The sequence below is a fragment of the Octopus sinensis genome, linkage group LG11 (genome assembly GCF_006345805.1).
Source record: "Octopus sinensis linkage group LG11, ASM634580v1, whole genome shotgun sequence".
NCBI classification, from domain to species: Eukaryota; Metazoa; Mollusca; class Cephalopoda; order Octopoda; family Octopodidae; genus Octopus; species Octopus sinensis.
Genome location: NC_043007.1, coordinates 14,401,115 through 14,415,958, shown reverse-complemented (window position 1 = coordinate 14,415,958; position 14,844 = coordinate 14,401,115). Strand labels below are relative to the sequence as shown.

General features: G+C 38.9%; 1 protein-coding gene across 3 annotated transcripts; it reads left to right on the top strand.

The window, feature by feature from the left end:
* The first annotated feature begins 735 nt into the window (after positions 1 to 735).
* Positions 736 to 14,266, top strand: LOC115217333. 3 transcript variants are annotated; one of them, XM_036507095.1, is made up of 2 exons: positions 736 to 1,385; positions 13,086 to 14,266. In XM_036507095.1, exon 2 carries the CDS (start codon positions 13,103 to 13,105, stop codon positions 14,180 to 14,182), a length of 1,080 nt encoding a protein of 359 aa, XP_036362988.1. In that variant the 5' UTR covers positions 736 to 1,385; positions 13,086 to 13,102; the 3' UTR covers positions 14,183 to 14,266. The 3 variants fall into 3 exon arrangements, with proteins under 3 accessions (XP_036362988.1, XP_036362987.1, XP_029642852.1); XM_036507094.1 differs by having other exon boundaries at positions 736 to 1,415; XM_029786992.2 differs by lacking the exon at positions 736 to 1,385 and adding an exon at positions 8,611 to 8,773.
* Positions 14,267 to 14,844: the final 578 nt, after the last annotated feature.

Sequence of the window (14,844 nt, the reverse complement as noted above, 5' to 3'; positions counted from 1 at the left end):
TCTTTTTCTCTTGGCTTTATTGGGAAAATTCTATAGTTTGTAAGATATTTGTTGGGTTTTTTTCTTCAATTTCTGCAATTTCAACCAATCAATGACGTCTATTGAGGTGAAAACATTATGTGCCGTATGAATTTGTCCCTCGTTTAAGAAACAGATTGGGTTTATTTACATTTCTGAAGAAAAAAAGATACCCCTAACCCTAACCCTAAAACACATTGAAATGCAATAGATCGATACTAGGGTCATAATTATGGGTGACAATTTGATATGACACCGCTAGAAAAACTGCCGTTCAAACCGAAAATATCCTTCTTCTAGCCATCACTCATCGTCTCTTTTTAACCAAATCAAGTGGCTAGCCTTCTCCAATGTAGTTTGGATATCGGTCATGGTGGTATTGACTTTACGATGAGTTAGGCCTAACGATAACTTTTGAAAAGATCCAAGAAATGTGATATGTGTCAGTATGTGTGCGCGTGCCCACCAATTTTTTCTTTTTCTTTTTGTTTTCCACATTAAATTCCAACATTATCGGAATCTACAACACTTGACGAGTATTTGTAAACAATTACATGCCATTTTTCTGAAAGTTATGAGGTTACAAAGTCGGGAGGGAGCACACTTGTGTAGGTATAGCTCGAATCCAACGTCTTCCACCACATGCAGTCACGTTTATAAAACAGAAAGAAAAAATAAAAGTGCAGCGTCCATGACTTAGGAAATATTTTACGTTCAGAATTCTTTGAATCATAGAATAAACTCCCCGCGTCAATAGTTAACTGTCAGGACACTGTATCTTTGAACATCTCCATACTTCCCGCAATCGTCCAACATTACTCTTGATCTATCTACACACATTTTTTGGTCTTTTGTTATTCATTTTCTTCTCTTGCTGTGTTTTATCCTGTGTATTCTGCATGCACCTTTGGCTTCCTTTCCTTGTCTTCACGCTGCTTCCTGTATTCTCTTTTACCCTTTCCTGAAAAATTGTGCACCAAAGCAGTGTATGTAATAAATTTATCATTATTATTATTATTGTTGTTTCAAGTTCGAGATGTTACACTTCCAACAACCTTTTTAACGAAAATCTACAAACGCTGAATTCCCACAGGTTTCACAAACTTCGAAAAGCCATCATTATTTTGCTGTAACCTGGGATTAGTAAATTCAGAAAGGGAGAGATTTATAGGAAGACAATTTGTTTAAACAGACTGTTGAATGATGGTATCAAAATGGCGTTGATTGCTATTGTTGTTTCTACGTTGATTGTGACGTCATACTTGCTGCTGCTTAAATCTTATAATCAGAATTTCGTTGTTATGGGAAAATTAAAGCGAATTTATGTCACTTAGAAAATGTCAGCTTTGAACTCGTGAAATAGTAAGGTGTTGGAATTTAAATATCCATCTGAAATTGTAAGTCTATCTAAAATTTCAATCATGTTACAGAAAAGTGCTATATTCGTTCTGTGTACTTGTGTGCAAGTTTGAGTTATTATTTTTTTTTTTTGTCCATCAAGAACTCTCAGTTGAAAACAATTACATGGTTGTTCCCATTTTACACGCACGCAAGCACGCATGTACACACGTACATATGTATTCAGAGAACATCATTTTGCAAAATCATGCGCAGGGTAATTTCAACATGATTATAGTTTTCAAGTCCTCTCTGTTCTTAAGCGATCAGGCTTTTCCCTATTAGTAACAGTAAAACGCTCGAATCGTTTTCAGCCTCACTCCTAAACTTAATCCTAAACCCATTTCTATCCCTAAAGCCTTTGATTAAACATAAATCCTAAACCATAGCCGTAAACCCAAATCTAACCCTAAACTGTAAACCCTAGCCATAAATCTAACCTTAACCCTAAGCCTAAACTCTAACACCAGCCTCACTCCCCACAAAACATTGAGTCCTTTGGCCTCTGTTATGCAAATCGTGCTATGATTTCAGTGATTTTCCTTGACATAAAGGGCATGCGTATTGGATGATCAGGAAGAGTGGCCATTTTGAATAACATGCGTTTAATCGAGAATAACGTGGATAGCACTATATGACACTTTACTGTTTTGGACTATGATTGGAAATCAGTTTCTATGAGTCAGGAATTACTGGTCATTCATAACAATCTAAGAAACTAATTACTAAATCTTGAAGAAGTTGTTGAATAATCTACAGAGAACGAAATTAATGAAAAGATGAGTACGAATTGGGGAGGAATTACAACCGTCGTGTTTCGTGGTCTGCTACCACAACAGCTTCTTCATAGGATCCAGTTAGCTCAAGACATCATCAGGAGGAACCACGTCCGGTTTCGGCCCCTACTCCTCTACCGTTTTGACGTGGCGGGGCCCCCCCTTTCGGAGGTGTCTTCAGCTCTGGCGTTGGGTGCATGTCTTCTTTCTTCTGTTCCCTAGCCTCTTCGATGTGTCGGCCGGTGACTGACTGACTGACTTGCCAATTTTTTCCAGATATGGAAAGATACTTGAAACCGAACAGATTGAATGCCGACCCAAACTCCACAAATCCTGACGAGACTTTTAATCATTGGTTTAGAACTTAATAGACTCACTGCCAGGGCAGGAAGGTAGTATTATCGATAAACTCAATCTTTTGGTTAATTATGTGGAAACGAATGTATATGAATTCATCAGTGAAGTTAAGAACTATGAACAACTAGCAGCATAGCCCGGCGTTGCCCGGGTATATAAGAGCCCCTAGTAGGCAACGACTAATCCCAATCTAGTCCTTTCCCTCTAGGGAACGAAGGTGCATGTGTAGGTTGCAATGTCTTCTCTTCACTCGAATACTTCTGTGTATACGATGTTCCTATCTGTCCCTTTGGGCGATAAAATGGTCGAGTTGTGCCCCCTAGACAGAAAATGAGTTGCATATAAAAAGCTTAGATTCTCGAGCCAATGTCGAATTTATCGATTTTTTTCAGAACTGGGGGAACTTTTCAAAATTTTCACTGCGTTAGTTTTGAATTATGACATTGGGCTATGTGTGTGTCAAGTTTCATGAGAATCGGTTGAAAGCTGTCGTCAGAGTGAGGGTACAACCTGACAGACACACAGACAGACAAACTGCCGTTTATATATAGAGAGATTGTAAATACACTTAAGAGTGTGTATATTAAACCAAAGAACATGATAATGGCACGCCATCTTTTGTCCACAAGAAGACAGAAACCCTGGAGAATCTCTAGACCAATTCTTAAACGAACTCAAAACACTAGCAAAAGACAGATGCATTTATAAATGGATTCAGTTCGAATCAGATAAAGCAAAGACTATTAGAAAACAAAATTGTCGACCTCAGTACAGCTTATGATTAAGTGTGTTCGCTAGATGTGGCGCAAGAGAGTTCCGGTGTCCTTTCAAACTCTGAGTGTGCCAACTTCAGTCCAACGGCACCCATCGTAGCCAAGCCAATTGATTCTCCAAAGCCGGAAGAAAGAACACTCTCTTTTACTTGTTTCAGTCATTTGACTGCGGCCATGCTGGAGCACCGTCTTTAATCGAGCAACTCGACCCCGGAACTTATTCTTTTGTAAGCCCAGTACTTAGTCTATCGGTCTATTTTGCCGAACCGCTAAGTAACGGAGACATAAACACACCAGCATCGGTTGTCAAGCAATGCTAGGGGGACAAACACAGACACACAAATACACACACGCATATATATATATATATATATATATAAATATACATATATACGACGGGCTTCTTTCAGTTTCCGTCTACCAAATCCACTCACAAGGCTTTGGTTGGCCCGAGGCTATAGCAGAAGACACTTGCCGAAGGTGCCACGCAGTGGGACGGAACCCGGAACCATGTGGTTGGTTATCAAGCTACTTACCACACAGCCACTCCTGCACCTTGCAATCCAAAAAGGAAAACCCTCTCAATGTTGGTTTTGTGGCTATTTCAGACACTCGCGGAGTCGTTGTCCTGCACGGGAAGTAGTCTGCCACAAATGCAAAAGAATTGGAAAACTTTGTAGACGCAGGAGTGGCTGTGTAGTAAGTAGCTTGTTTACCAATCACATGGTTCCGGGTTCAGTCCCCCTGCGTCGCACCTTGGACAAGTGTCTTCTACTATAGCCTCGGGCCGACCAAAGCCTTGTGAGTGGATTTGGTAGATGGAAACTGAAAGAAGCCTGTCGTATATATGTATATATATATGTATGTATATGTTTGTGTCTGTGTTTATCCCCCCAACATCGCTTGACAACCGATGCTGGTGTGTTTACGTCCCCGTGACCTAGCGGTTCGGCAAAAAGAGTCCCGATAGAATAAGTACTAGGCTTACAAAGAATAAGTCCTGGGGTCGACTTGCTCGACTAAAGGCGGTGCTCCAGCATGGCCACAGTCAAATGACTGAAACAAACGCAGCAACTGTGACACATAAAGATGATAAATATGATCTACCTTTAGCAGCAGGTTCACCATTCTGTGTAACCTCCATGATGATTATACTGAACAATACTTACAAAGTCGAAGCATTAATTGATGGCGGTAGCACTGACAAGAGCTTCATCAGTGAGAAGCTGGTGAACATACTCAACATTAAAACAGTCAAATCGAAGAAAAGCATTGGTATAGCTTCTGCATCTCTTTCTACGGAATCCAATGGATACTGCATTGTTTCACTAACCCTAGAAACCGTACACGTCCTCAGAAACTTGTGAACTGACTTAATTCTGGGTAGTGACAGCCAATAACAGCATGAGAGTATTACCAATTTCAACTCAGAACGTAGCAGCAGACGAAATACCTATTTCTTTACTACCCACAAGGGGCTAAACACAGAGAGGACAAACAAGGACAGACACACGAATTAAGTCGATTATATCGACTCCAATGCGTAACTGGTACTTATTTAATCGACCCCGAAAGGATGAAAGGCAAAGTCAACCTCGGCGGAATTTGAACTCAGAACGTAACGGCAGACAAAATACGGCTACGCATTTCGCCCGGCGTGCTAACGGTTCTGCCAGCTCGCTGCTCTAATTTTGTGGAATATTACTGCATATATGTTAGCATATGTCAGAGACCAAGATAAATCGGACCGTCATATATCGATTTTGAAAAAAAGAAGAAACGAAAAATACTTTCTCGAAAGATCACATCGTGTTTTATTTTTTATGATAAATTTAGTAAATTCAGGATATTTTTTCTTTAGTAATCTAATCTCGTATAAATATATTTTAACTAAAATTATTTTATAAATACCTAACATGTGGCAATCCCCTTTAAAAGGGGGACGGCTCATTAGATAATGTAGAAATACACTATGTCTAAAAGCTGGGAAGGCCATTACTGGAATGACTGGGCATGTCAGTTCGATCAACCAGACCGAATAATTGAAGAAAAAGATTAAATATTTTAACAATCCTAATTAAATAGAAGGCATTCATTAGTCATCTTAGGATTTAAGCCTCCATCATGAATGTCGGATAGGGTTGTTTTCCCTCCAGTTAATCAAAGTAGGTAAGACGACGCCTATGACCTTAGAAGGTCGTCTGCGACTCAGACTATTGAGACCAGTGTAGTTAATGTTTAGTTTAAACATCTGTAGATCGACGTCGGTATGGAACATTACGTAGAGAAGGGAATTACATCTGGTGTGGAATTTAGAGGTTTAGGAGTGACATTTTGAAAAGATACGGGTATGTCTTGTGGATGGTACGGAGATTGCTAGTTCAGAAAGGCAGACGCCGGTTTTAGTTGTGACAGCCAATTGGAAATCAAACGGAAAAGAATTATATCCATTTGCAATTGGAATGGGTGTAGCTAGAAGTAATAACATGGTTATTAATATATAGAAGGAGGGTTGTGAGAGACATAACCAAACCTTCGAGTATACAAAAGTTGATAGAATGTAAGTCAGAAATGAGTAAGGTTTAACGCATTGGGAGCTGGCTCATCTCGTACTCCTCTGACACGACAAAATACAACTCCGATGAAGAGAGGTCATTGTAGTGAAATAAGGATGAAAATGCATGTGCCAGAAGTTAGTGTATTGGTAAACGACTGTTGTGGGTTACCAGACTGCCTATACAATATCAATTGGCAACCGATCGTTCGATCTTCCACTAGAAACTAAGTGTAGTGATCCTATATAACGGTCCGCGCTCGCGCACCGTCCATTTCTGTTTCGCGCGTGCGGGGTTGGTGCTTTCACCACCGGAAGAAGGACCATTTGCCTACGTGGCAGTTTAGCCGCGAGGCAAGAGGAGCGTAGGACGTTGACCACCAGCGTCCAGTAGGCAGTGACTTGAGACACAGCTATCGAAGGTACAGGACGTGTATTCTCTCTCTCTGTCCGGATTCGATATAGCAGCAGCCTTTAGCCGAAGACTTTTAACCAGGATTTGTTGCAGACATCATCTTCTTCCTACGGACGCCATTTTGACCCCAGTTCTGTTTTAGCGGCTGAACACAGTAAAATCTACATGCGTTAAAGTTCAGCCTTGCACGCCCAATACCAAGCGGAACCAGATGTATCACTTATTTGTTACTGTCATAAGAGAATAAAGTAGATATATATTTTTACGTTTGCGTCTTGTTGTTTCTTTGACTGGTAGAATCTGGATATTAAAGCAACGGAAAGTGATTGCACCAATGCACCCGAAGAGTGCAGAGAAGATGTTCACTGCCGTTACATAAGCAATGCACAAGAATGATACTGTGGATTATAGGAGGGGACAGAAAATGATGATTTTTTCAGAAAAGTAGTTTGTTTAATCAGGCTGTTAAATGATTATGTAAAAAAATGGTGCTTGTTGTGACGTTATAATCACTGGGGCCTTTGTAATGCGCTGTCTCGTGTTTTCAAACTGATAACATATTTGAAAATATATATTGCTTAACAATCCGAATTCCTTAGCTTCAGTTCTTTGTTTCGTGTAATAGTATTGTGTGGTGAGATAATGTAAATAGAATAACAAATCTAAATAAAGGTCACTTTCTTCTATCATAATTCGACATTTCTCATGGCACCAGCTGACAAAAAGGATAGCGATGGAAATGCGCCGCTGGAACAGCCACTCTGACTCACGGGACTCGCACTTGCGGACAGCAATCTCTGCCCCGATAGCGGTGAGTAGGGATACGGTCCAGGAGCCAAGAGCGCTCAACCATAAACCTGTAGTGAACGACCGTATGTAAAGGAGTTGGTGACAGAAATGTCTCCTTTTAAACGCTGTACAGTCGCCTACAAAGAAATAAGTCAAGAGACAAACTGTGCCAGTGCCAACCAATCAGAGTAGTGGACACAACAGGGTCCAAATAGCGGTCAAAAGTTAACTTATCTGCCACGACATTATTTGTACTGCATATCTCAGAGAGCGTTGATGCATTCCACCAACGCTACAAACATGTCGGAAAGCGACCGATACCTTGACAGTCAGCTTTTCTCAGCCTGATGAGCAGCGGAGCCTGGGCTGGTAGCTGACAGCACCAAGTTGCCGCTCGAGAAGGTGTCACAGCATGCGACATCCTAGATGAGAAGCTTACCGTGATGGAACGGGGGAATTGTCATACCGTCCGGCCTTTCACCATCCCCTCGGTTTAACCTCGCTGGCTCGAGCTGGAAAGGGAAGCCTGCGACGTGTAGGCCCTACTTTATGATCTTATTAAGAGTGACATAGCGTGGGAGGCGGCTAGCATTATGACGGCTGGACAGTGGGTGGAGGCCGAAAGAATTCATTGTGGATCTGCAGTGGCATTCATGAAGCTCACAGATCTGGAAATCAAGCCTCGAGGAAACGCCAATGTGCAGACAGACTCTATCAAGCTGAGTGCCAGTTGCGAGTGATGGTGCCGCATTGAGCTAAGATCCACAGTGAGGATCGATGGCTGAACGGAAACATGCCTGACGGTGCTGGTCAAGCCGGCGTACTACTTCGTCCGCAGTCAGGGCTGGCACAAGGTACCTGCAACTCGGGCAATCGCCCAGGGCGCCAAGGAAGGCGTGACGAAGGACGAAGACAAGGAAATTTCCACGACCGTTAGCTTGTACACGCCCAAGTTCAGCTTGCCCGGGCGCCAGCAACCCTAGGGTCGGCCCTGTCCGCAGTCATACTACATTGGACGAGGTCCCGTTTCTGTTGAGAGGACTGGATGTATTTCGGCAAGAACGCCAAGAGAAAAAGATCTTTTATGTGACACATTCTACCAGTATAAGAAGTTTAAAAGTGTTTAGTAACAAAGAAATTATTTTTAAAATCTGCCGGTCAAAGTGAAAAGATCCGTGATAACTATTTGCTAACTTGATCCCAAACATATACTAAAACAATTAGTAAATAGTTCAGTTCCTCGATCGACTGTAATCCCCTCTGTCGCTGTGACGTGAAGCATTGGTGATTAAACAGTGACCTGGTGATGTGGCAAAGAGTTGTGTAATATCTTTTGTGTTTCAGGGGTATGCTGTCAAAATTATATAATTCGGATGGTATTATTTTAATTCTTAAAATTTATTCAATTAAACAACAACAATCGGATCATATTATTATTTTTTTTTCTTTGTTAAAAAGTAATCGCTAGTTACGTATTAGTTTTTGGGGATACAATTTCCGCCTAGCAAGTAGGGGTGCGATAATTACGAAGGAATAATTTTGTGTGTGACACCGCCAACTCGTGTAGCGGAAGTGATTACAATGTACTAAGTTTCAAAGAAGCATACGATCGCTGGTCGCGATGATGCTTAAAACCGTTTCTTATTCCATTATTTCATTGAAAATTCTCCATAGTTGATTAAAATGACTCTGAGTAAGTATTGTGTTCCGTATAGTTTATAGTTATAATGGTTTTATCTCGAAATATTTTCTAAAATCTGCCAGTATATGTATCGTTTGCTGAAATGAATCGAATCAGACCACATGGTCGATTCATATTTCAGCAGAAACCGTACACAGTTTTGTTTATTTTAATATCTTGGTAGCGAGGGATCAAAATTTCATCAGGCCGAGTTCGGGGTTTCGATTCCTGGTAGAAACCATTTCTTCCGCTAATATATTTTTAAAAAAAAGTTGAACTACACTATCACATATCCATCGCCCAAATTAAGACTAAATATAAAGATACGGTGATTTCAGAAGGAAAAAAAAATTGTGCTGCTATTTTCGGTCATGTCTTAGTTTCAGAAACTGCTAGAATTTACAAATTGATCATGATATTTAATTAATTTTCAAAATTCGATTCCGCCGAGATCAATTCTACTTTTCATCTGTAAACGAAAGGGAGGAATTTCCCTAAAAGTATGTTACATATCCTTCCAGGATCAATAGTAATAGGATAAATTTACTTAATGTACATCCATCGAAATAAGTAGCCTTGTATTAATTTATGTTTGAAAGAAAAAAAACAAAACAATCTGTCCCGTGACAGAAGTTTCGATGGCATTAAAACACTAGAAAGTTCATTTACAGTGGTTAATAAGCTGAGTGCTGTGGTGCTAATACACAAAACATATGACTGCAACTCATCACTATATTGTACCACCGATTCCGATTTCCCCGTTTGTAATTACAGTAATCATATATCATTTAGTGGGGGTGGAGGTCAAAATGGTTAAGCTGGGTAAAATGAGTAATTTCTGATTTTCTCCCTATCTATTCGAAACCATTACGTTGCAAGTATTGCATCATCTTTAGGAGTAAAAACTGGTCAGCATAGGTGTGTCTAATTTGATCATTTTCCATTTTTTAAAACAATGTGTAAAGTGGGGCAAAATAAGTAATGACCAATTTCTATATATATAAAGTTGAAGTTGTCTGTGTATGGCAGGTTTGGTAGCCTTCAACTAACACTATCTCCTCCAAGACCCTGAGGCGCAAGTTGACCAAAATTGAGAGTATGATAGAAGAAGGCTTGCTCTTCATTCCGTAGAAGATAAGATTCAAATCGGACCATGTTAACACCAAAAAATTATTTACATCAAAAAGGTGCTTTTCTTTCTATGAAAATCCGTATTTTTTACGATTTTTTGACTGCTTTCAACCAGAAAAATGTTCACTTAAAGAGAATAACAAGCTACATAATGCAAAATTTTTACTTTCCAAAAATTGCAATTCTAAAGGGTCGAAACAAACCCGAGCAACGCCGGGCGATACTGCTAGTTTCAATAATTTCTGAAATTTGTGTAGTACGTAAATGTATCAGGAAGAAAGTCACCCCTGCAAATCGTGGGGAAGCTATAGAGAATATTTAATGTTGAGTTTTTAGATTTAGTCGAGTTTAATTAATTTTATATCCTGTGCCATTTTTCTATAGACCCCTTTCATTTGACCTAGGTATTTAAGATTTTTGTTGCATTTCTTATGTCCAGGGTTGGATATTGGTGTGTATGAATCCTTTTTCAAATGTAATTTTAGAGAAATGAAAAAACAAAGTTATCTTACTTTGTTTTACTCATTTTACCCCACCTAAATTTGTCTTCTATATACTCAAAGTGAATGGAGTTATTTTTCTGAAATAGTATTCTGAATGTGTTATAATGTTTTTAATACATTTAGAGGACATCTGCTTAGTTGATATAGTTTTTGTAAAATAATGAACTTTTGTAAAAAAAAATTTTTTTCCTTGATGTCAGAAATGCAAAAATATTTACTCATTGTACCCCATTCCACTATAGTTATTAAAAACGGGCACATATGACCAATGTACAACTTTTTAGCACCCTAATCTAATAAAGTTTTGGTCTAAAGGTCATAGCTAGTTGGTTGTTGATTGTGAATACTATCTATTAAAGAAATCACAAATTTATTGAACTTTTTTCAGAAGACTATGAAATAAAAGTATATAAAGAAAATATACTGTAAAAATACTTTAAAAGAAAATGAGGAACATCTTTGTTTACCAGTTCAAAAATCTAATGCAAAAACCTAAAGATTGAGTACCTAAAGCAACTTAATACCTATTTCTTTACTACCCACAAGGGGTTAAACACAGAGGAGACAAACAAGGAGAGACAGACGGATTAAGTCGATTATATCGACCCCAGTGCATAACTGGTACTTAATTTATCGACCCCAAAAGGATGAAAGGCAAAGTCGACCTCAGCGGAATTTGAACTCAGAACATAACGGCAGGCAAAATACGGCTACACATTTCGCCTAGCGTGCTAACGATTCTGCCAGCTCGCAACTTAATACCATACTCTGAATGCCTTTCTTCCCTGGGCATAGATACGATGTAAGCTCTAACATCTGGCAACTGACCCACAAATTTATTAACAATCGCACCAACAACCACCTTGAACACCTTTTTGAGCTCCATGTGTCTAACACACGTGGGCATGCCTACAAAGTCAGGAAACAGCACAGCTCCCATGACTTTTGGAAACATTTTTCCACTCAGAGTTGCTGAAGCATGGAACAAACTACCTGCATCTGTTGTTAGTTGTTGAGACATTGCATCCTTTAACTCTTTCGTTACCAAACTGGCTCTGGCTCTGAGTACAAATGTCTTGTTTTCATAAGTTCTGAATTAAAATCTTCCACCAAACCTTAGTCACAATTTATATTCCTAACACTAGCTTAATGATAACTAAGTTATTTTATTAAATTCTTTGTTATATATAAAGTAATTGAAAGAAACACAGAGCATCTCAACAGAAATACAGTAACAAAAGGGTTAAAACCTCCATGCTTCCTGAAATTTGCCAACACTACATCTGATATAAATATTTAAAATGAAATAAAATTGATCAGATGCAAAACCCTTCCTTTTTGAGGATGATTTACATACAAAATTTATTTGAAAGATTACATTATATGAAATACAAATTATTGTAAATGACTGAAAAGTTTATCCTTACAAAATTAGTTCAAGAAACATTGTATCTGTAGAATAGGGGTTAAAAAAAAATTCCTAAACCTAAATTTACTAACATCTTAGAAATACAATTTCCTCTACCAGATCCTTTCTCCTTAGAAACCTTTAAATCTTAATTTATTTTGAGTGAAGAAAACAGTCAAAATTAGTATCTGTGAAATTGGAAATTTTAACCATTATATTAGTTGTAGTGTGGAGGCGCATGATTTAGTGGTTAGGGTGACAGCATCATGATCGTAAGATTGTGGTTTCGATTCCTGGACCGGGCGACGCGTTGTGTTCTTGAGCAAAACACTTCATTTCACGTTGCTCCAGTCCACTCAGCTGGCAAAAATGGATAAATCATTTCAAAAGGATTTCTGTATTTTTCTAAAGAGAATTCCCAAATGTGGGTATAGCAATCATCATCATCATCATCGTTTAACATCCGCTTTCCATGCTAGCATGGGTTGGACGATTTGACTGAGGACTGGTGAACCAGATGGCTGCACCAGGCTACAGTCTTGATCTAGCAGAGTTTCTACAGCTGGATGCCCTTCCTAATGCCAACCACTCTGAGAGTGTAGTGGGTGCTTTTATGTGCCACTGGCATGGGGGCCAGTCAGGCGGTACTGGCAACGACCTTGCTCGAATCTTTTTACACATGTCACCGGCACAGGTGCCAGTAAGGCGATGCTGGTAAAGATCACCCCAACAGATAGTATTTTGTGAGTTCAGCTTGTATGGTAACTGAGATCTTCACAACAGCTGAACTTGTGTACAGCCTTTCTTATTAACTTCTGATCTATAGAACCTTTTGTTTGATTGAAGTAGTGTGCCCTGCCTTTGGGTTACTAATCTCTTTTTACAGGCACAATTTTTTAGATCTAACCAGATGAGTTAGAACATTAAATGAACCCCTTCATATCACAGAAATTAAGTGTGTAAAATGTTAAATATATATCAGCTCAGCATATGCTAATAAAATACGAAACCTTTACTCTGCCCTGTAACTGTCATCAGATATTAAATTGAGTGAGCTTAGGAAGAGCTCCAAGTAATCCAAAACAAAACTTTTAATTAAAGCAACTTAGATTAGGGTCTGTTGCATGGTAATCTGAAAATATATATATATTTAATTTGATGGAATTTTTACTCTCTCTCTCTCCATAGATGTCAGTGAAAGAGTCGTTTAATATTTCCTTCTTATTTACACAACCAGTTTATATGTTGTTACTTTTGTGTAAATTTTTCTGTTCTTTTCCAGGATCATTACCCAGTAATATGCCAAATTTCTTGGATCATTATGCTGGTCCCTACCCTATTCATCAGCTGGTCGCTGCTCAAAGAACTCTCATTTATGGCTTCAACAACAAGAGTTCTAAAATATTTGATCGTATCTATAAAGTGATGCTCAGAGAAAATTGTAGAAGCGCTGCACCACTAAACAATGAAGTATATTCTTCTGATGGATTTCAATACACTTTGAGTAGCTCCTCACAGCCAGAGCAAAAGAGAAAGGCACCGGTAGACGATGATTCTTCCTTATCAATCAACATTGACCATCAAGATCCGCCTGCCAAAAACATAAAATTAAAAAAGTCTAAGGCTTTAGAAAATAACAGTCTACAGATAGAAAGTTCCAAACTACTTGTCTGCTACAAATGTGATTATTGTGACTTTGTCTCTGCAGACAGAACAGAATCGTTGCAACATTTGAAAGATGAGGTGCATAAAAGCTGCAGCAAGTGTAAAGCTATGTTCTATAAAAAGAAACTCAAAGCGGATTCTGTTATAACTGAGATGGCTATTAAAAATGAAGGTAAAGAATTCTACTCTAAACTAGCTACATGTTCAAAATGTTTTACTGTGTTTCCGGATATATATTCATGTTCCAATCATTTTGTAAGATTGCACAATGAAAAGAGTCTGCCTTGTTACGCGATATCTGATGTTGTTGACTACAAAAAGGTCCTGATTCCTGGAGACAGTGTTTGCCAAAAATGTGGCCTACATTGTGAAAAACAAAAGAATCTTAATACACATTATGGGCAGTTTCAACATTATCCATTTGACAAGCCAATCTCCTCAGAAGTACGATTGCTGTTTACATGTCCCATTTGTCAAAAATACTTTTATGCATTTCTACTTGCCAAAGCACACATCCTGGACCACGGTTTGACTAAACCCTCTTCGTCATATACCCTCAACCTAGCTTACTATAAACTTTGCGACCCAAAAGTAACTTTGCTTCCGTTAACAGATGCAAAGGAAACAGAGACATTAACTAAAACAAAGAAAAAAAGAGAAAGAGTAAGAGTAAGACCCCAAAAAAAGAAAAAGTCACAACTAGATGCAGATTGAGATTTTAATACTGAAAGTAGATTCGAGACGGCAGCACGTGGAAGCATTTCAGTGAAAAAATAAAAACTGACTATTTAATTGTGACTTGGTAGTTTTTTTTCTTGTTGCAAAACACTGGACACAAAACATCACATTAGATGTTATCTCATTCGGATTGGATTTCCCCCCATGTTCCATCTGCTGCAGGATGAAGGCCTCAGCGTATTCTCTCTACCAGAGAATGGCTTGAGATCATACTGGTTTGATGAGCCAACTCTGTCAGATTGGCTTGGCAAAGGGATGCAATTGTTCTTTCTTTCCTTCTCTCTCTCTTCTGTACTCATACCCAGAACTAGTTAAGTTCATCACATTGACCCTAGTGCTCAGCTGGTACTTACTTCATTAACCCTGAAAGGATGACAGGCAAAGTTGACCTCGGCAGGATTTGAACTCAGAATCTGAAAATGGACGAAATGCTGCTAAGCATTGCACCTGGTGTGCTAACGATTCTGGCAGCTCACCACCTTAGGTTTTATCTCATTTATTATTTATAATTTTATTTAAATTATTTATTTACTTCCAAATAAATGGGTGGTCAGCTTGACACACTGGTTTCTTTAGCACCAATGCCTGTTGGTTGGAGTTGGTCTTCCCTGCCCACCGTTTTCCAACAGACAATGGTG